This window comes from Schistocerca piceifrons, chromosome X (genome assembly GCF_021461385.2).
Source record: "Schistocerca piceifrons isolate TAMUIC-IGC-003096 chromosome X, iqSchPice1.1, whole genome shotgun sequence".
Taxonomy (NCBI): Eukaryota; Metazoa; Arthropoda; class Insecta; order Orthoptera; family Acrididae; genus Schistocerca; species Schistocerca piceifrons.
Window position 1 is genome coordinate 173,995,190 of NC_060149.1, and position 21,363 is coordinate 174,016,552.

Here is a 21,363-nt window from a genome sequence, read left to right on the forward strand (position 1 = left end):
ACTCGGTACTTTCCGCTGCATTAAGTTCAAAATGGCTCTGAGCACTATGGAACTCAGCACCTGTGGTCACCAGTCCCCTAGACTTAGAACTACTTAAACCCAACTAACCTTAGGACGTCACACACATCCATGCCCGAGGCAGGATTCGAACCTGCGACCGTAGCGGTTGCGCGGTTCCAGACTGAAGCGCCTAGAACCGTTCGGCCACATCGGCCGGCGCTGCATTAAGATTAGACATTTCCAAATTCGATCCCTTCCGAGCAAAAGTATATTTATAGAACTTCATTGCAATCTCCGCATCTTACAAAGTTCATTGTGCGTGAAGAAGGCCAGTAAATTTCACAGATAGTGTTCGCGGACACTTGAGTGAGACGGTCAAGAATTTTCAGCGAGCTAGGCACGTAGTATATCAGTCACGCTACTATAACGAAGAACACTGACCACCTCAAAAAGTTAATCGAGAAGTAGGGCTGGCACTGGTGAGAATGGATGATGATTCTGATGGTGATACGGCTGTTTTGGGGCACGACAGCGAGGGCCTTTGCGCCGAGGCTGTTGAAAATCAAGTACGAGATAAGGGCACCTTCCAGTCTAACAACACTGCAGCATTAGCGGTAAATGCCCAATTATAGTCACCTACCCATACCGCAGCACTACTGTTCTTTCACAATAGCACGTGAACTCTGTTTGTATTATAGAATGTGCGTCTAAACTATCAGCGCAGCTGTTATTACTTACTGCGAGAAAAGTGACCCATGACACCTTTAGAAAGAATTCGCGCTGTTCTTATCAAAATCACTCCCCTAGTTAAGATTTATCAATCGAAATTTAACATTCATGGCTCGATCGCGCGTCATCTGTAACGCTTCAGATGTTCCGTTACAGATGCAACCTTGTTATTTGTTTCTTCAAGTGGGATGCATGAGTTACAGATTCTGTTCTGACCAAGAGAATGATACTGGTACTGATAATAGCTATGCATAAGTTCGAGGTCATTATCTCTGAAAAATGGCTGCTATATTCGTGTGTCAATATTATAAATTTTTGATAATGTTCTTCAAATAATATCAGGCTACAAGAGATGGCAAGGGTCAGCAGTAAATGTATTGTATGCTCTGTTGCAAACTTAAAACCTTTTCCCTGTAATCTTGAAAATTACTATACCAGATTTTACAAAGACAGCTTCTTGAAGAGGTCCATGTCTCACGTCATTCTGTCTTCACGCTTTATTTACTTTTGTTTCTTGTTCCTTGCGAGTTTTTTTATGAAGTGTGATTCAGCGTCTTAAAAAATGTCCAGGATAGTACAAGTCGTAAAACAGATAGCAGTTGGTATCTCTACTCGGTTCCAGCCGAACTGGACACGTCATCTACACGTGCACTTGAGTATCTTCAACGGCAGACATCGTTGTTGACAGTGAGTGGGTTATTTATTGCCTGACTCCAGAGGTTTGCAGACTCTGGGTAACTTGTTCCCCCTTTAGTGTTCCAGGGTTAAAGACACCGTCGTACCTTTTTCTGTGTGGCAGCAGACGTTGATACAATTATCATCTATCCCGCTCTATAAATAAGCAGCTTTCATTAGAGAAGAGGACGCGCTACATTTCCGTGTGTCGTAGACTACGCAACAACGAAAAAGATATTAAGCTGCCGGTTACGTAGTCTAGACTTTTAGAAGGCGTCGCTCACATCATGCTGAGGAGCGTACACGCAGTGAAAGTCCCATCTACGGGTCTCTGTATGTCTCCACGTGTTGTATCAAATGTTTCTAAGTCGGCGCCTATGGCAATATTGTTTATCTACAAGACGTCGTGGGTTACCAGTGCCCTCTACACTTGACATGCCACAAATAGACAGTTTTTCTTGCGTCTCAGTGCTGTCTCTACAGTAAATACAACTAGTTATATCATTCTCTTCACTCAGAGTATTCCGAAGCGAGTCGGAACAATAAGGAGACACTGGTGGCAGCGCATCAAGCTGAATCAATCAAGCTTATTGGTGCAGCCATCAGTACACTAGGTTCGTATTCGGAAGGGATGGGGTTCAAAACTACATGTGGCTATCCTGATTTAGGATGACTGTTGTTTCCCCAGATCGCTCGAAGCGAATGACAGGATGTCTATTTCAACCATGCCATGGCTGTCAGGCACCCGGAACCTCGTGCAACCTGACTAATACACTGTCTCTACTCATTAAAGTGCTATCTCCCTTCTTGATATGCAAATTTTCCGCAAATTTATTGGTTCCAAATTCAGTCCTCTGACCGCTTATAGTATGTAGAACAGCTTATAATGCACATTGTACGGTGTTTCGTCTTTTCAGTCGGGGCGCTGTGGCATCGGTGTTCCTCGAGAGAAGATGGTTGTCTCGGTAGAAGGTTTCACCCTCACTTTTCGCTCATGTCATACTCATCTGCTGCAACATAAACATGAACAAAACATTACTCGTGCACTCATTTCAATCGTGCATACAGCAGAGTTACAAGTCTCATACTTTACGTACAAGTCAGGGGTAAACCGTTCCGAGCCCTTAGTGAATATGAGACTTCCAACATTCTTCTCTGCAACCGTACGTCTACTTACTTATCTGTCGATTAAATACGTTCCTAACCATTCACTTCCTTCAGCAATTACCTCGCTAAATATCCACCTATCCGACCATCCACTTACTTAACTATCTGCCTACCTAACCATTCACTTACTTAACCACTCACCTACCTAACCAACCATCTATGTAACCGTCCACATAGCTATACGTCCACCTACGCAACCACACACATACCCAACCAACCAGTTACCTAACCACACACCTACCTAACTACCCACCTACCTAACCACCCAACTACCTAACCACCCACCTACCTAACCACCCACCTACCTAGCCACTCACCTATCTAACCACCCATCTATCTATCCACTAATCTGCCTAACCACTAGCCTATCTAACCAGTCACCAAATATCTTAACGACGACTTACCTAAATAATCATCTACATAAACAGCTACCTACCTAAACAACCAACACCTAAGCATCCAGCTGCCAGGCCAAAACACTCACTCACGTAACCACTCACTCACCTAACCACTAACTCACCTAACCACTCACTTACCTAACCACTCACCTATCTAACCACTCACTTACCTAACCAATCATCTACCTGTCCAATAAGCTACTTATCCATCAACCTGCTTAATCACATGCCTATCTAAGCATCTACCTAATTAAACGTTACTTACCTAACCATCTACCTAAGTAACTATCTTACTACCTAACTAACACTGTATACATCTACAAAATGGTTCAAATGGCTCTGAGCACTATGCGACTTAACTTCTAAGGTCATCAGTCGCCTAGAACTTAGAACTACTTAAACCTAACTAACCTAAGGACATCACACACATCCATGCCCGAGGCAGGATTCGAACCTGCGACCGTAGCGGTCGCTCGGCTCCAGACTGTAGCGCCTAGAACCGCACGGCCACTCCAGCCGGCTATACATCTACACTCACTACTTTTACAGTATCCTACCCTTTCCCAATATGAAATTGTGTGCCTTTGTAGTCCACGCTACACACTGCCAGAAGGTCGGCTCTTTATGGTAGCGGGATCAAAAAACCTGCTTAACCACATGCCTATCTAAGCATCTACCTAATTAAACGTTACTTACCTAACCATCTACCTAAGTAACTATCTTCCTACCTAACTAACACTGTATACATCTACATTCACTACTTTTACAGTATCCTACCCTTTCCCAATATGAAATTGTGTGCCTTTGTAGTCCACGCTGCACACTGCCAGAAGGTCGGCTCTTTATGGTAGCGGGATCAAAAAACGCCGAAAGGCACTCCACAGACGAAAGACATGGAATTTAAAATCTAAATCTATATTGATGGTAACACTCAAACCCGCGACCACTTCTGTCGCTGTGAGATCCCTTTAAGAAGATGATCTAACTGTGATGGGCTGTTGAAAACAACGGTTGCAGTGGTATTCCTAAGAGGTCATTTTTTACGTTTAATACGACGCGATCGTTTCTGTGTGGGATCTCACATAAATGCAATATGTTACGCGGCGGTGTCGCATCGCGTGGAGGTCAGGCTGACAACGGGCGGCTGTTTCCGAATGGCACGCGGGTAGAGCCAGCCTCCGGAATGACGTGATTCACGAAGCGGGGTTTCCGGCGCGCCGCGGCGTGCACGCGCGCCCGTCGGCTATGTCTCTCTGCTGGCCGTTGTTTTCGTCTTGTAGCTTTCCGATGTATCGTGTGAACTGTAATTACCGTTGTGCCTCACACTTATCTTCTACCGCATCTTTGATAAAAGCTGACGGTGCTTATTAGGCCGCGGCCTGTCCAGTTTACAGAATGCGTACGTGTCACTCCGCGGCCACAGCACGTCCGTACTTGGGATGCGTCTCACACCAACTCCACACTTTTTCTTACCACAGGTTCTTACTTCGCTGAAATTTCCTATCGTTCGGCACACAATAATTCCCTATATCAAAATAAAATTATTGTAGGTTTTCTTAACTATTACAAGACTTCAGCGTCATTTTGATAACGAGGTCGTTACGTACATGACACAGACCTAATTTTCGAGTGAGAAGTCACCTGCTTCTAGGATAAGTAGAATATCGCAGAAATATCTGGGACCTATTTGGGAAATACTCGAAAACATAAACTGTTGCGACTGGTTTCGTTTTATCTTGACCCGTACGCCAGCTGCGCTTGATAGAGGGTATAGGTGGTTTAAGCACCCGCTAACTAGGTACAATCTTCTTCGCCGGCTCCCACATAAATGGGGAACGTATGCTGTACATGGTTACCTTGAACATATTGTCAACTTCGTGTACGTAAAGAGTCTTTCCCGATCAAGAAAGTCATGTCAGCGAAATTATTTTGGATTTACGTAGCCCGTGTTCTCTGACACATGAAACAAAAAATATCTGAGTCATTGCTCTTCTGCAGTTTTGAAAGCCACTGTCTTCCCACGAACTGGTTTTTATGAGTGTTTGCACTGAAACAAATAGTAGGGACAGCGGATGACAGACTGAGATTCATAGGAAGAATCTTGAAAGAAATGAAACTCATCCAAGAAGGAAGTGGCTTACAAGGCCCTTATTTGATCAATTCTTAATCAGTGTTTATCAATCTGGGACTCTTACCAGGTAGAACCGATACAAGAGTTAGATAAAATCGAAAGAAAAGCTGCACGTTTCGCCACGGGTTCATTTAGTCGGTACAAGAACGTTACAGAGACGCTCAACAAACTCCACTGGCAGGCGTTACAAGAGAGGCGTTATGCATCAAGGAGAGGTTTACTCGTCAGATATCGAGAGAGAAGTTTCCAGGAACAATCGAACATATCTTACTTCCTCCCACATACATCTCACGAAATGACCACGGTGACAAAATTTGAGAAATTAGAGCTAATACAGAGGCTTACCGACAGTCATTCTTCGCACGCGCTATTCGCGAGTGGAATAGGGCCAGTAGAATCAGTGGTAACAAAAGTGCCCTGCACCATACACAGTTAGGTGGCTTGCGGAGTATGATGTAGATATAACGTGAAGATAAATTATCTTTAGTCGCGATTAGGAAATTTTGAATTTTATATTTGCAGCAAAGAAGATATGTGGAAGCAAGAGTTTCATGACCAAATAAATACGATTCACTACACAAAAATCCACCTCTCTTCTGTGCCCATTAATTTTACTCACGAAATAAATTCTTTGTCGAATTACTTGAAGAAATTTTCTGAACAATTCTGCAATTATCCCAGAGACAAAATGCAAGAGTGGGTACTATATGTTCAGAAGGATCAATTATTTTCTCCTTTCTGACTCAAATGTAATAATACGTCTTTACGCATAAACGGTAAATGACGTGTGGGTCCTATTTCACAGCTCGGTGTATTTTTTTATGTTTACTTGAGATAGTTTTCGGACGAAAATGAGGCATCTGCACTGCAGTCGTATAAAGAAATAAGATAATCGTCTACCAACCATAGCCAGTTTGCCCTGAGTAGCAGAACGGTCTCATTAATCCGCCTAGTGGAAACGGTCTGTGAATTAACTACACGCCGTGCTGTTGGCAAAGTGTTTAAGCCATTGGGTTATCTTCAAATATATTTATTTATACCGTTGTACACCAGAAATTATAAAATATATGTATATAAGTATAGCATTATGGACGCTTCATTTCATTTATTTTTACAGTAGATGTGCATTTTATACACACAAGCTTTCACGTTTAATCTGAAGAGACTGAACACAGTACACATGTACATCTGAGTGAACATACATAGAATACCGCATACTTATATCCTTGGTAAATGTACATAGAGCACATTACCCACGTCTTCCAGAGTGGCTCAACACCGAAAGCTGCAACACCAGGAAAACTAGTAAGGTGTGAACGTAAATCAAAGGTATGCACTAGTATCACCGTGAGCGATGATTATGATTTTCATTCAAACTGTCGTTGTTATCAGTTAATGTGAGACTGCCGAGAAACTGAAAGAGCTGGGAGATAGATGTATCAGGAAATAATTAACTAACCAAAATGGCAAAATAGCTTTCTTTTCCGTGGACTTTTCTCGGCATACATCAAAGATATGGCTACATTGGCGTCCGCTGTGACCGAGCGGTTCTAGGTGCTTCAGTCCGGAACCGCGCGACTGCTACGGTCGCAGGTTCGAATCCTGCCTCGGGCATGGATGTGTGTGATGTCCTTGTGTTAGTTAGTTTTAAGTATTTCTAAGTTCTAGGGGAATGATGACCTCAGATGTGAAGTCCCATAGTGCTCAGAGCCATTTAAACCATTTCTTTATGGCTACATTAAATGTCCCTGTGACAGCCAGAGTTTCTGACTGATCAAATCCTCTCGAGGAGAACCGAGGAACTGCTTCAAAAGGAAGTAGTGGATACAGTTTTCTGATCTCTCCTCAACTTCAGGGATTCATGTGCTGAATTTATCCCATTCGAAAGAAGGATGGTTAGAATTAAACATCGATTAGGATATTCGAGACGTATAGATAGTTCGAACTGGCAATGGGAAAGGAACCAGCAGTGGCGTTGTTGAAGGGAGAGTCCTGGCCTTCACTTGAAACAATTTAGGGACACCGAGGAAAACCTTCGCCAGGATGGCGTTATAGGTATTTCAGTCTTACTCCTGACACAAATTCGGTGCTTTTAATCATTTCGCCAACTCGTCTGGCATGCCACTCCAACACTTACGCTCAGGGAAGCAGCGGTCGGAAGGCTCCTTCAATAAGGGGAAAAAAAGTCCAGCTTAGGAATATCTTAGGCTAGGTTTAGTCGAAGACGAATTGGTCGTGGTAATCCAGCCCGACCAACACTAAGGCTCTTACGGCAGCGATTATAGGTTTCTTCCAATTCATCAGAATAACCTAGAAAACGTGACTCCAGTCTGTCTGCTTGTTAGGATGGTAGCAGTCGCTAATTACGCAACAGTCCTGATCTTGTATTGTGGCCATCGGTTCGACAGCATTGTCAATAACACGTATGTACGCATAAGTGAGTAGATTGGTTCCTCTTTAAACTCCACCAAAACAGATTCACCACTGTGTAAGAAATGAGATATTTGGCCGGCCGCGGTGGTCTAGCGGTTCTGGCGCTGCAGTCCGGAACCGCGGGACTGCTACGGTCGCAGGTTCGAATCCTGCCTCGGGCATGGGTGTGTGTGATGTCCTTAGGTTAGTTAGGTTTAAGTAGTTCTAAGTTCTAGGGGACTTATGACCTAAGATGTTGAGTCCCATAGTGCTCAGAGCCATTTGAACCATTTTTTGAGATATTTGTTTCATACCTCAAAATTATATTGTCTTGTTTTGTGGCCATCGGTTCGACAGCATTGTCAATAGCACATATGTACGCATAAGTGAGTACATTAGTTCCTCTTTAAACTCCACCAAAACAGATCCACCACTGTGTAAGAAATGAGATATGTTTCATACCTCAAAATTATATTAACTTAATTTTTTCATGTTGCAAGAAGGACTTTATATAACAGTTTCAACAAATCGACATATTCTATTCTAGAAACGGAAAGAATTTCAGATTATAAGGTCCCGTCTACGATAAGTCGTTGCAAACGAATCGCATGCTCGGACAGAACAAGAATGGGAAAGAAAATCGGTGTCCGAATCAAAGGAACTATCCAATCATTCGCATTTGTGGTCTATGAAAAATCGTGAAATCCTTTACCTGAATAAGCAGACGGACATTTGAAACACCGTCTTCCAAAACGTGAGTGCTGAGCCATAATCACTGCTTCACCTAGCACTTTGCCTTACGCTCTGCGTGGGTCCCGTGTTTGCTGCTGATAAAAACTATCTCAGTTTGTATCAGCAGAAATCTGTAATGTTTAGGTTCCTACACTAGTGGCGTAAATCCCATGAATTATAGTATATCCGGGCATACTGTCTTCTCTTAATCGTAATGCCTCTTCTGGCATAAGGAGAACAAATACAGGGGATGGACAAAAAGTATGAACACCATGGTCACGGAATGGCGTTGTACTTCCTTTTCTCCTTGTATTGTAACCGTCTCTATGAAAGTAACTTCCAAACGCATTAAAACTGTGTGACGGAGCGGGACGCGCGCCAGAGGCTGTCGTAAGTCGTGTCTGGATGTGTCAGTCGGTAAGAGTGATTTCCGCCAAGGTCAAAGTTTCAGAGTCGATTCCGGGCTTGGTAAACAGTTTTAATGCTTCAGCAAGTTTCAAAGGAGCACAAGCTCCCCTGTAAAGTGGAAGATTCATTCTCGAAATCTCTGGTGAAAGTGCTTTGACTTGCTAGTACGTCTGTGATCGTTGTTGTGTTATACTGATCTTTCGTCGTTTCTCATTGTACAGACACCGAAAGACGATAAAATTATCGCTGTACGATTGTTTGGTACCTAAATAAAATTTTTGAAACATTTGTCAGCGATCTTTTATTAATATTATAATTAACAATTTTTAATTATGGTATCTAAATGACAACTGTTGCTAGTCTACCTGAGGTATATACACCCAATGCACCTAACCCCCTAACAGTTAATAGAGCTCATGGGAAAAGTTCGTCTGCCACGTACAGTAACGGCAGGAAGACTAAACTTCCTAACGTAGACAGGAGAGCATTAAAGAGGATTGTTACCTCTGATTAGAGCCAGTCCTAAAAGATATATAAATAAAGGTGCTCTTGTGTAGCCGATTTTGGATTTGAAACGATCGTCTGGTGTGTCAAAGTGCTTTCGGAGTTTGTCCAGGGCACGCCCGATTGCTGTAGGAAACCACAGTTCACTGAACAGGAGTCTTCCTGAACGTCCCTCTCGTGTTTGTTCAACTTTGGACAGCGAGAAGCGAGCATTTCCAGAACTAGTTGAAACCTGTGGAAGAGTAGGCGTGGAGAAACCCAAGAACAATACCTTTAAATGGAAGTACTCAAAAGAATAATTCTAATGTATCTGCAGAGAGGATCAGACAATGAAACATCTGTTTTGGTGTCCACAATGATCTGTGTAGTGTAACGAGAAGGAATTACTCAACGTTAAAAAAAGGCGTAATGGAAGTTTCCAGAGTCTGGGCCAAGATCATCTGACATTACCTACCTGTTATATGTTTCAAAAGTAAAGTTAAACAACTAGATTCATGAATTTAATCTGTAAGACCATTCTCAATGAACAGTCACTATTTCTGTGTTGTACTGCTTTTGACAAGAATAATAATAAAAAATTGAAATTTGCAGTAAGTTCCTAAGGGACCAGACTGCTGAGGTCATCGGTCCCTAGGCTTACACACTACTTAATCTAACTTAAACTTACTTACACTAAGGACAACGCAGGCACCCATGCCCGAGGGAGGACTCGAACCTCCGACGTGGGGAGCCGCGCGAAGAATACTAATAAATGATAATTGCAAGACCACTGTCACTAAAGTGATAGCTGCTCTTAATATGCATCCAGAGAACGCAGTATCAACGAAAACAGTTTTCTATCAACTGCATAAACAAAATATTCGCTGTGGAACTGCAATAGTAAAAAGAAAGGCTACAATGACAAGATATCAGCCGAGCACAGAAGCTGAACATAGGACGGATGGAAAGATTTAATGTGATCCGACCAGCTCTACTTTTGATGTGTAATCTATTACAGGACGTATTTATGTACAGACAATACCGCAGGAAGCGTGCATCCGACATTGAAGCTGGACGCAGGTGGTGTAATGGTTTCGGTACTCTGCACCATGGTTTTCGTAAGTACCTATAGCCATATTCAAAAGCAAACAATGGCCGGTGAGACATACGAAAGCATCATATGTCTACATTGATATGTATAATAACGCAGGCAGAGTTCTCATTTGAGGACTCCGTCTTCCAAGACGACACTGCATCTGTTCACACGGATATAAATATTCTAGCTTTGTTAGAGGCGTAGAAGGACGAAATAATATGTATTCATGACCTCCACAGTCGCGAGAGTTGAACAGTACGCAGTCATTGTGATATGCACAAGAGAAACCTCCTCATTATCTCTCAAGGATATTCACGCAGTTTATATGAAATCGAAACAAATCCACTGAAGTAGACTATATTTCCTGATAACTATGACAATCCTTGGGAGAGACGGCTATGGGAAAACTATTTCACCTGGTATACAAGGTGCAGGAGACAGGTGAAATGTCAGATTTCACGAAAAATATGATAATTCCAAAACCAAAAAAAGGTACATGTTGAAAGATGTGATTATTAACGAACCTTCAGTTTAATGAGTCATGGCTGCAAAATATTGGCGCGAATTATTTACAGCGGAATAACAAGACTAGCAGAAGCCGACGTCGGGGTAGCTCAGTTTTGGTACCGGAGAACGAGGCAATGTTAATCCTAAGATTTATGTTAGTAAAGAGGTTGAAGAAAGGTAAAATTACATCTATAGCATTCGTAGGAGAAACGTTTTAACAATATTGACTGGAAAACTCTCGATGAATTTTTGAAGGTAGCAGGGTTATCCACAACTTATACAGAAACCAATCTCCAACTAAAAGAGTCGAGGGTCATGAAAGGGAAGCAATAGCTGAAAAGAGAGTGGATACGATTGTAGCTATTCAAAATGTTACTCAATCTGTACATTGAACAATCTGTGAATGAAATCAGGGAGAAAGTTGGAAAGACATTTTTAAGTCCAAGGAGAAGAATTTAAAGCTTTAAAGTTTGCGGAAGGCACCGTAATTCTCTCAGAGATGGAAAAAGACTTGGAAGAGCTGTTAACAGAATGGAAATAGTTTTGAAAAGAAGTTATAAGATGAATGTCAACAGAAGGAAAATAAGGATAATGGAATGTAGCTGATGCTGAGAGAATTAGGTTGGGAAATGAGACATTAAAAGTAGTCGATGAATGTTGATCACAGTGAAATAACTGATGATGGCCAATGCAGACTGGCAACGGCAAGAAAAGCACTGCTGTAAAAGAGAGATTTGTTTACACCAAATATACATTTAAGCGGCAAAGAAACTGGTATAGGCATAAGTATTCAAATAGAGAGATATGTAAACAAGCAGAATGTGGGACTGCAGTCGGAAACGCCTATATAAAGCAACAATTGTCTGGTGCAGTTGTCAGATCGGTTACTGCTCCTACACTGGCAGGTTATCAAGGTTTAAGTGAGTTTGAACATGGTGTTTGAGTAGGCGCACGAGCGATGGGACACAGAATCTCCGAGCTAGCGATGAACTGGGGATTTTCCCGTACGATCGTTTCACAAGTGTACCGTGAATATCAGAAATCCGGTAATACATGAAATGTCCGACATCGCTGCGGCCGGAAATAGATCCTGCAAGAACGGGACGAATAACCACTGCAGAGAATCGTTTAACGTGACAGAAGTGCAACGCTTCCGTAAACTGCATGCTGGGGCATCAACAAGTGTCAGCGTGCGAACCATTCAATGATTCATCATCGATATGGGCTTTCGGAGCCGAAGACCCACTCGTGTGCAATTGATGACTCCACGACACAAAGCTTTAGGCCTCGCATGGGTCCGTCAACACTGACATTGGACATTTGATGACTGGAAACATGTTGCCTGGTCGGACGAGTCTCGTTTCAAATTGTATCGAGCGGATGGATGTGTCGGGTATGGAGACAACCTCATGAATCCATGGACCCTAAATCTCTGCAGGGGAGAGTTCAAGCTGGTGGAGGCTCTATAATGACGTGGGTAGTGTGCAGTTGGATTGATATGGGACCCCTGATACTTCTAGATACGACTCTGACAGGATATACGTATGTAAGCATCCTGTCTGATCACCTGCATCCATACATGTCCATTGAGCATTCCGACGGATTCGAGTAATTCCAGCAGGACAATGCGACATCCCGCACGTCCAGAATTGCTACAGAGTGACTTCAGGGACATTCTTCTGAGTTTAAACACTTCCGCTTGCCACCAAGCTCGCCAGACATGAAAATTATTGAGCATATCTGGGATGCCTTGCAACGTGCTGTTCAGAAGAGATCTCCACCGCTTCGTACTCTTATGAATTTATGGACAGCCCTGCAGGGTTCATGGTGCCAGTTCACTCCAGCACTACTTTAGACATTAGTCGAGTCCATGCCACGTCGTGTTGCGGCACTTCTGCGTGCTCGTTGGGGCTCTACACGATATAAGGCAGGTGTACCAGTTTCTTTGGCTCTTCAGTGCAAGTGTAGCCAAGTACAGAAGTGAAATGCGGACGATAAGTAGTTCAGACAAGGAGAGAATACAAGCTTTTGAAATACGGCAATACAGGAGAATGCTGAAAATTAAATGGGTAAATAGGATAACTGATGAAGAGGTACTGGAATGAATTGGGGATGAGAGAAGTAGTTCCACAATATACGCCAAAGGTGGCAATACGACTTATTAGACGGTTGTTCACATCATTCTGCCCTATTGTCGACCAAACAGAAACGAAATAACAGGTAGGGGCAGTTTATATTTCGATGCGCGGCAGCGGATGAGGTAAGGCGGCGCAGAGCTCACCGAATCCCGTCGCCGAAGCCCGGCTCGGTGGAAGAGGCGTCGTGACGCTCGTTACGGCGTCCAGACGAGACGGACGAGAGGAGACGAGACGAGAGACGAGCAGGCGAGACGGCGAGCCGGCGCCGGCAGGCCGCGGGCTGCAACAAAAGAATTACTCGCCATGTGAACGCCGCCCGTAAAAAAGCGCCGGGCCCCTTCCTCCAACCCCACATCCCAAACACAGAACTACAGTCGAAGAACATAAAAATAAGGCCGTACGATGACTATTATGTTGGCTGTGGCCGGTAATTAGCAGGGGTAGGCACCGCCGGCCTTGGGGCGTAATAACAGAGGCAGCGCCGCCGCCGCCAGGCGCCCGATCTGCACACCTCGCCTTTTGTCCTCTCCGCTGATTCCGCTCTCCTTCCTCTCACGTGATGCCGGCGCACCTCACACACGCCGGTCCTCGGCTTTCCCGCCAATCTCAAAAGCTACGTCTCCACCGTCGTCACCGCGTAGCGAGATCTAAAATGCCGAATACGTACTCGAATTGGCGCAGTCGTTTACACTTCCCAATTGTGTTCCGTTCTACTTCGCCCAGATCCCCATCTAGTAGCTCTGATGTATGTTTTCTGTGTTTTTTTCTTTTTTAGGTGAACGCTGGGATGATTCCTTCTACGAAACCGTGCCCATCCCTTCCTTGTTCCTTGTCTAGTGCTGCACGGGACAGCCGTGCGGTCTTAGGCGCCTTGCCACGGTTCGCGCGGCTGCCCTGTCGGAGGTTCGAGTTCTCCCTCGGGCATGGGTGTGTGTGTTATCCTTAGCGTAAGTTAGGTTAAGTTAGATTAAGTAATGTGTAAGCCTAAGGGCCGATGACCTCAGAGATTTTGGTTCTATAGATCTTACCACTAATTTGTCTAATCCGAACTAGCGCCCTTTCTCAAATTACTTCGATGTCGAGGAGGCACTAATCTCGACGTTTCCTTCGAACTTTAATCATTGGGCTCTAATTTTGGAGGTCAGTGGTTAAATTCCCGTTCGGCCATCCATATTTGAGGTTTCCATGCTTTTCCCGGCTCACTAACACAAACGCCTAGATGGTTCGATTGAAAAGACCAGCCCGATTTCATTCTCCATTCTTCCTCATTCCGAGCATGTGCTCCATCTGTAATGACCTCGACGTCGACTAAACGTCAACCATAATTTTCCAGCCTTTCCTTTTCCTATGACAGGCAGCTTGGAATTAATTTCCCTCTTTCCGGGTACTTAACACGCGTTCGAATCTATGAGTTGTTGCATAATACATCTCCTTATACAGCACAGAATGAACAACTTGGGCTAATTTTAAATAGTGGCTTATCCACCACCTGATCCAGTGTAACGACAAGATGACAGTTATGGAAGCCAAAATCTTCAACTCACAAATAACAATAAGCTGTAAAACAATAAGGCACATTTTTTATCTAATAACTCTAGAGATCTCATGCAGTTGACTCTAAGTCTGATCCTTGCATCTCACAACGGTAGACAGCACTCTGCTTAACATTAGACTAGTATCCCGTCACTGTATTTCTGGCAGTCAGACAATCACGTGTAAATTGTAAACTGTAAGGCAGTTGTTATTACATCTGGATGCAGCACAAAGTGTTGCACAAGGGAAGCAATGCAAAAATTAAGAAAGTTCAAGTTAAATAACCTTAAGATAGTTCGGGAACTTCTCCACTGCCAGTGCAGTTGTTGGAACACTGGGCTCGCTTTCAAAACGTGTCGAGCTCTCATGCAAATTTGTGGTTTTCCTGCTTTCCGTAAATCATTTTAGGCGAACGCTGGGATAGTTCTCCAAGAGCACTCACATAGATTTGGCCCGCCTTCTATGTCCAACTGAGCTACTACTGTGTCTCGATTTAGATAGGACTTTAAAGCGTAAACTTGCTTCTCTTTTTCTCTGTAGTCTTCCATTGTCCAGTGGCCTCCTGTTCGGAAGGACACTGTTCAAATCCTCGCCCAGTTACACAGATTTATATTTTCCGTTCTGCTTACAAATAACGGAATAGTTTATTTCAAAAGGACACGGTCGGTTTCCCTCAGCATCCCTTCCCAGTCCAATGATATGTTATGTCTAAACGACTTCTTCGTCGACGAGACACTAAAGCCTAATCTTCCTTCCGTTTCCATTGTCGAAGCAAGAGCAGAAAAAAAGTTGTATTTTGTATTTTCCGTGCGCAGTTCATTTCTTCTTACGGGTGCTCTACTCGTGGAAGATGTGACAGGTGTAGCAAATTCCCACTTGGTTTACTCACTGCACCTGTGTTAGAATACCAAGACGCGCATTAGTCTCGCATACACCGACGATTTCTGTGTTAAACGGCTCGTGTTGTTGCTTGTTAATGAACGTGGTTCTTCATCGTCGCTCTCTTTAAGTGGGACGGTGGTATAGATGAGTTTTCTAAAATGCATTTCAGCAGGATCTCTCGTTTGTACTTATGTGTTGATCCACATAGCCACAAGAACAAAAAATGGGGCAATAAATTCCGTTTGTGTACCGCTATCGAATACCATGAAATTAAATGGTTCAAATGGCTCTAAGCACTATGGGACGTCTGAGGTCATCAGTCCCTTAGACTTAGAACTACATAAACCTAACAAACCTAAAGACGGCACACACATTCATGCCCGAGGCAGGATTCGAACTTGCGACCGTAGCAGCCGCGTGGTTCCAGACTGAAGCGCCTAGAACCGCTCGGCCACCGCGGCCGGCCATGAAATTAAATTCAAATTTTAATTTGAATCGTGTTTAAGAGAGTTTACCAAACATGACAGGGTTTGAGTAGAATTCTTATTTAAGGAAAAGCGTATTTTTGGACTTTTCGATAGTTACAGGAATTGAGTTCGTACGATGGAGAAAATAGATTCGACCAAGGCACTACAATTTAGGCTCTAAATGAATTCCCGAAATCACTTCAAGCGAGTGAGGGGATGGCTCATTCATGAATGACACGGTTAATTGTCAATTTATCAAAATTTAACCAGAAACTCCGTTTACAGTACCCACGTTGACGAAAGAATGTGAATCCGCAACATATAAAAGAGTGTGTTTTCCGCGGTATGAAGTAAACCACAGTTTTATGTGGTAACAAGGTGATTGTGGAATGACGATTCTTGAGCAAATCAGATGATACGATTAAGGTGACAAAATGACTCATAAAAATCACACACCGATATCATATCTGTCTAAGATAAGCGAGATTTTATCGTTACAATTTCTATTCTGTTCTGTCGCATTTTCCTTTTTTGAACACGTAGTAAATAAAGAGCATTGCGTTCTACGGAACTTCCTTATTGCACACATTTAATATACTTAACACGTGACAAATCTATGCCATCTTTTGGGGAATAATTTTAGAAGTTACTAATTAATTAAGATCATGATATGACGAGTAACATCAATTTCGCCCCTGAAATTCATCCTCAGTCAAATGCTGGCCATAGATTTGTGTAACAGAGTTTTCCTTTTGGTGGTGTTCATCTGGACATCATAATTAAAACTAGTTAGTGAGTTGTACTAAGTAGTGTGTTTCAGTCCTCGTGATGGCGGGATTCAAGGAAGTAGGACACAAAAGTGATGAAACGTATGTAGTATTCTCGTTAGCAGGTTCAATCATCACCGCGACTGGAAATAATTATTTAATGCTTGACAGTCTGCAGCTTACAATTACCGTGAAACGAAAAAACACGGTCTTCTCGTTTGCAATTCACGTATTTGACGGCTTACCTGAAATGTATTTCTATATTAACAAAATGTTGAATTCGACTTGGAAAATGTCTTAAGAGGAGGTGGACGACTTTTATGAGTTTTCTTTGTTTTGCGTTTCGACTTAATCTTGAAATAAAAAACTTGGACGTAGTCAGTCAGCTCATGAAACAGTTGCAGCTTCCAATGTATTCGGAACAGTTTCTCGAATCCTTTAGTTTCAGGACACATCGGTGTTCAATAGCATCACTCTGGTTGATTCTGCAGTCGCATTGTATTTTCCGAAATTTTGACATTGTCGTTAGAAGACCATAGGGAGATGACAATGTATGCCATTGTCAAACGGTTCTGTGTTAACACTACGTTGTGAGTGAGAACAAATTATGTTCTCAGTGTGATGATCGAGTACGCAGTCATAAACCTTTCAGATTATTAACGCTCCAAAACTTTCAGATTATATCGTTTTTAAACAGTTTGAGAATGACATACGTCATGAAATCGGTCGTGAAATATATTCGACGTTATATCCCTTATAGTCGTAGGGCAAAAATATTTACATTTCGTAACGACAATGTTGCTTCGAAAAAGAAATACCTTATTTTTCAAAACAACCCTTTCACCATGATGTCACTAAAATAGTTTTAATTATCCATGAAAACAATTTATAATTTAATGATAAACTTTAAATTAATAAAAATGGTATCTACTCTTTTTCTCTTGTGCCAAAGCTTTAGGGGAAACTACTCTGCTAAAATGAACTCCCGAAAGCGGGTCTGTTTATTTCCCAGACTGATGGCTAGCTTAATCCACGTTGACATATCAACGTCCCTGGAATTTTTTGCCTCTGATTATTCGTCGCTGTCCGAACCTTCCCTTCCCTGATGATTAAATGTATTTCGCCATATCTCCAAAAAATGAAATGCATCTCCGCTTGTTAATAAGAGACACTGTTCGAGGTTTGTGATAATCGAGTTATTAGATAGACGCTCCATGTCGAGAAAGCAATTTCATCTTAAGATATGCCAGGTATTAATGATTCAGTTTATAATCAACAAAATGTAATTACAGTTTTTGTGATGAGTCTGCTGACGCTCGTACATCAACGTCAGAATTTTCTGGCCGGTGTGCGCGCGTACATTCTCGTCCCTACACAAATTCAATTGCGCCTGGAATAAAATTATTTACTTCTATAAGGCCCCTTCACAATCCATGTAAATGGAAAACAGTATTTAGTGCACAACACATAAAATAAATTTCATCTGACATATTTATTAACACATTACATTACATTTGGTTTAAAAAATTCTTAAGAATGCATGTACACTCAGTTCATGCTTTTAAATATACACATCTCCGACAAAATTTATGTCACTTAGAAACTTGAAGGCAGAAACTGCAGCTATTACTAAGAGGAGTGCTACTCTGTGCGTCGAATTTAAAACAACGCGTGTGGAGGAAAAGTTTTGCCATTGTTTGTAATTTTCCATTCATATCTCGCACAGTGTTGGCATTCTTCGTTCGGACTAATTTACTTCCTGCTGTAGCTCCTCTTCAATGATTTCAAGCACGTTTGTTCCTCTGCCACTTTTATCACTGAAAGTACTCGAATATCATGTCAAAGGAGGTCATGAACGATTGCTTTTCATTATTGGAGTAGAATAAACAGAATGTGCCAAGGCATTTCCATCGGAAAATGCAAATATTATGAATTATTAGCTTCATAAATTGCTAATTCAGAGAAGAGTAAACCTGGTTACTATGGTGAAAATAATAACATATTCACAAAGTAGGTACGGCGAACGGGAGAACGCTCTAACCGCAGACTCACAGGCTTCTACTTACATTAATTCAAGTTAATGGCAATTGTAAAAAATAGACGTGTCTCAGTAAATTTCGGAAATTTCAGACAAATATTTGCAGCGTACCGTATTTTCACTGGATATATTCTGTCTATATTTTTGTATTTTTTGCGTCCTAATGACAGTAGTGTTGCCTTCTATAGTGTGTAAACTTAAATTTTAGCATCAACTTCGATTGCCCCCACATATCTGTCACAAAATCAGGACGTTGGGGCGATTAAGCCTCAGCGAAAATAGTTTCCTTTGTATATCATGTACTGATGAAAGACACAAAGAAAGTAACAAGTTATATGAAACTTTACACACGCAGGGGTATTTTACTTCCCTTAAGTAACGTATTTCCACCGACATTCAGTATTTAAAAGGTTTCTTTACTGATAATTAAATCAAATTCAGTGGTAACAACAAGAACTATTCAGCTTATGTTACAGGGTTTTAAGAAAATGATTTACACGTTTTACTTTCGTCGTCGCGGTTAAGATCTAAAGAATGCCATGGCATTTATTTGAAAAAGTAAACATTACCAGACGAAAACTGGTAATAATTATCAGCATCCTTGACTCCTGCAGATAACGGCATAGTGACACAAAAACACAATCTAAAATATGAAAACGAACTTTTCTGTGATTCGACAGGGAGCAACTTTAAAAGCATTTATTTAATTACAAGAAGAAAGACAAATCACTGACGAACAAAGTGTTAAGATGATTGTGAAAGCCACATCATGTACGCGAGCTAAAAATAGTGTGTCACATGGAGCACATGTTTAAGTGATTTGAAAGGTTTCTCGCTATTACTACTCTTTAGCTACTTTTCTGAATCTTTCTTTAGGCCTTCCTGTTTCACTGTATATATTTTTCTGTGGGATTCCAAAGTGACTGTGCGCACGTGGACTGTTTCACTACTAGCGTAGCTTCACAACTTATAAGAAATACACCTATTATTGTAATAAGATACTTGCAGAAATTTTTTCACAAACTTATTGTTCTCCAGAATTTATGTCTAAGCAAAATGCAGCACCCTACTGCTTCTAATCAGTAGTTACTTTCGATTTTTATTTAAAATTACCAGACAACCAAAAATGCGGACGCAGTGAAGAAAATTAGTATTTGATGACAGAGTAATTATTCTCACTGACATTTGTCGTAAAGGTTTAAATCGTCTCTGTTCTGTGAGTTCATTTAATTGCCGGTCACAGCTGATATCACGGAATGGTAACTTGCACTGTATACGTGAACTGCTTAAGAAGGTCTAAGCTTAACAATCGGTTCTTGAAAACAGAAAAAATCAAGAATTTTATTTTTACAGCGAAAACATATTTCAAAAGTTTCAGATTTGTTGTATAACAATCACTGTGACTCTCTTATTCTTTTATTACACTGTATTCTTAAGAGAATGTTTGTTGTTCTCAAACCATAAAGCGAATTAATCACGACACAGCCGTAAAGTTAAAGTGCTTGTAGTCAACGATCTCTTACATATTTTTAACCAAAACAAACAACATAGGAGAAAAACAAGAAAATTCCATTACCTAATAACAAACCGGGAAAAGAATAACATACAGTTAGTACGAATTAGGGTGGGACCTAATACACCTACACCGAAACTAGTGAGAATTTCACTAGCGAGCGGCACGGTGATTTATATAAATTTACGACAGAAGACTAAAAAGATACGCACAAAATATAAAATTTACTTTAAGAAGTAAATGTTCCGAATGATGATGGATTAACAGTGCCAGAAATGTTTGGGTTGTGAACATAGAATGGCTGCTTTCGTTGCTATAGGCGGGACGCTTCTGACTGTGAATTCTAACAGAATCAGAATTGCATCTACTGTCCTACATATCCATGACGCTAACATCTCAGCGTCATGTATTATCAACTCAGATGGATATGAAACTAATTAAGTATTAACAAAGTCACGGATCAGTATCAGCATCTACCGCATAAGTGATACGCCACCTAGCGACGTTAATCGTACCGTAAATGTAATGGTATGGCGCAAATCCTATTTGACTCGCCATATGGCAAAACTTCCATCATTTTAGAGCAATAATTTAGTGAGTAACGTGTAATCAGCAGGTAAACTGATTTTTTTTAATTTTCATGTTCATCACATATTTTTCGGTGGAATCAGACTCATTTACACAAGAGGATAGGAAATGTCTCTCTCTCTCTCTCTCTCTCTCTCTCTCTCTCTCTCTCTTTCTCTCACTCCCTCCCTCCCCCCCTTCCATTGGGATCAACAACTTAATCATTTACCGTAACGTAAGAAGAAAAATTTTGTAAATTTTTCTGCGTTTTCTTTTTTAAACTTTTGGTAAGATCTGTTTTTCAGACAGGATGTATTGGGTTGGGCGAGTGCAGGAAAACTGCAGAAAACAGACCTCCGGTCAACGGTTACGAATACAGAAAATGAACTTTTTGTCAGAAGAAAGGAAAACATGAGTTGACCGTCCCGTTGAGGAATAGGTCATTAGAGACGGAGCACAAGTTTTGTGCCAACTCACTGCGTAAACTGATGTCGGGCTGAACACTAAGTGGGGATATTAGCAACAGTAACTGAAAAGGTCATAAAAAGAAGTCGTTTGAATTAAGAAATTCGGCGTGCTTGAAAAGTATTTCCGCAAGATGGAATTATGTAGCTTCATCTTCAATGGCAACGGTAGGAGAACAAAAAATATGGAAAGACTTTCGTAAGGAAGGTTGGAGGGGCAAAGATTTCTCTAGAACAATAGCTGTGTTAACGGCAA

General features: G+C 41.7%; 1 protein-coding gene across 4 annotated transcripts in view; it reads right to left on the reverse strand.

Annotated features, from left to right (window-relative positions):
- Positions 1 to 21,363, reverse strand: part of LOC124723130 — a 134,870-nt gene that overhangs the window by 26,138 nt on the left and 87,369 nt on the right. For all 4 annotated transcript variants that reach the window (XR_007006511.1, XR_007006512.1, XM_047248319.1 and 1 more), the window contains exon 2: positions 13,020 to 13,156. Coding sequence is in view for 2 of the 4 variants with exons in the window: in XM_047248319.1 (XP_047104275.1) it covers positions 13,020 to 13,156 (137 nt within the window). In the remaining 2 variants the exon portion in view is untranslated. The remainder of the gene's footprint in view (positions 1 to 13,019; positions 13,157 to 21,363) is intronic.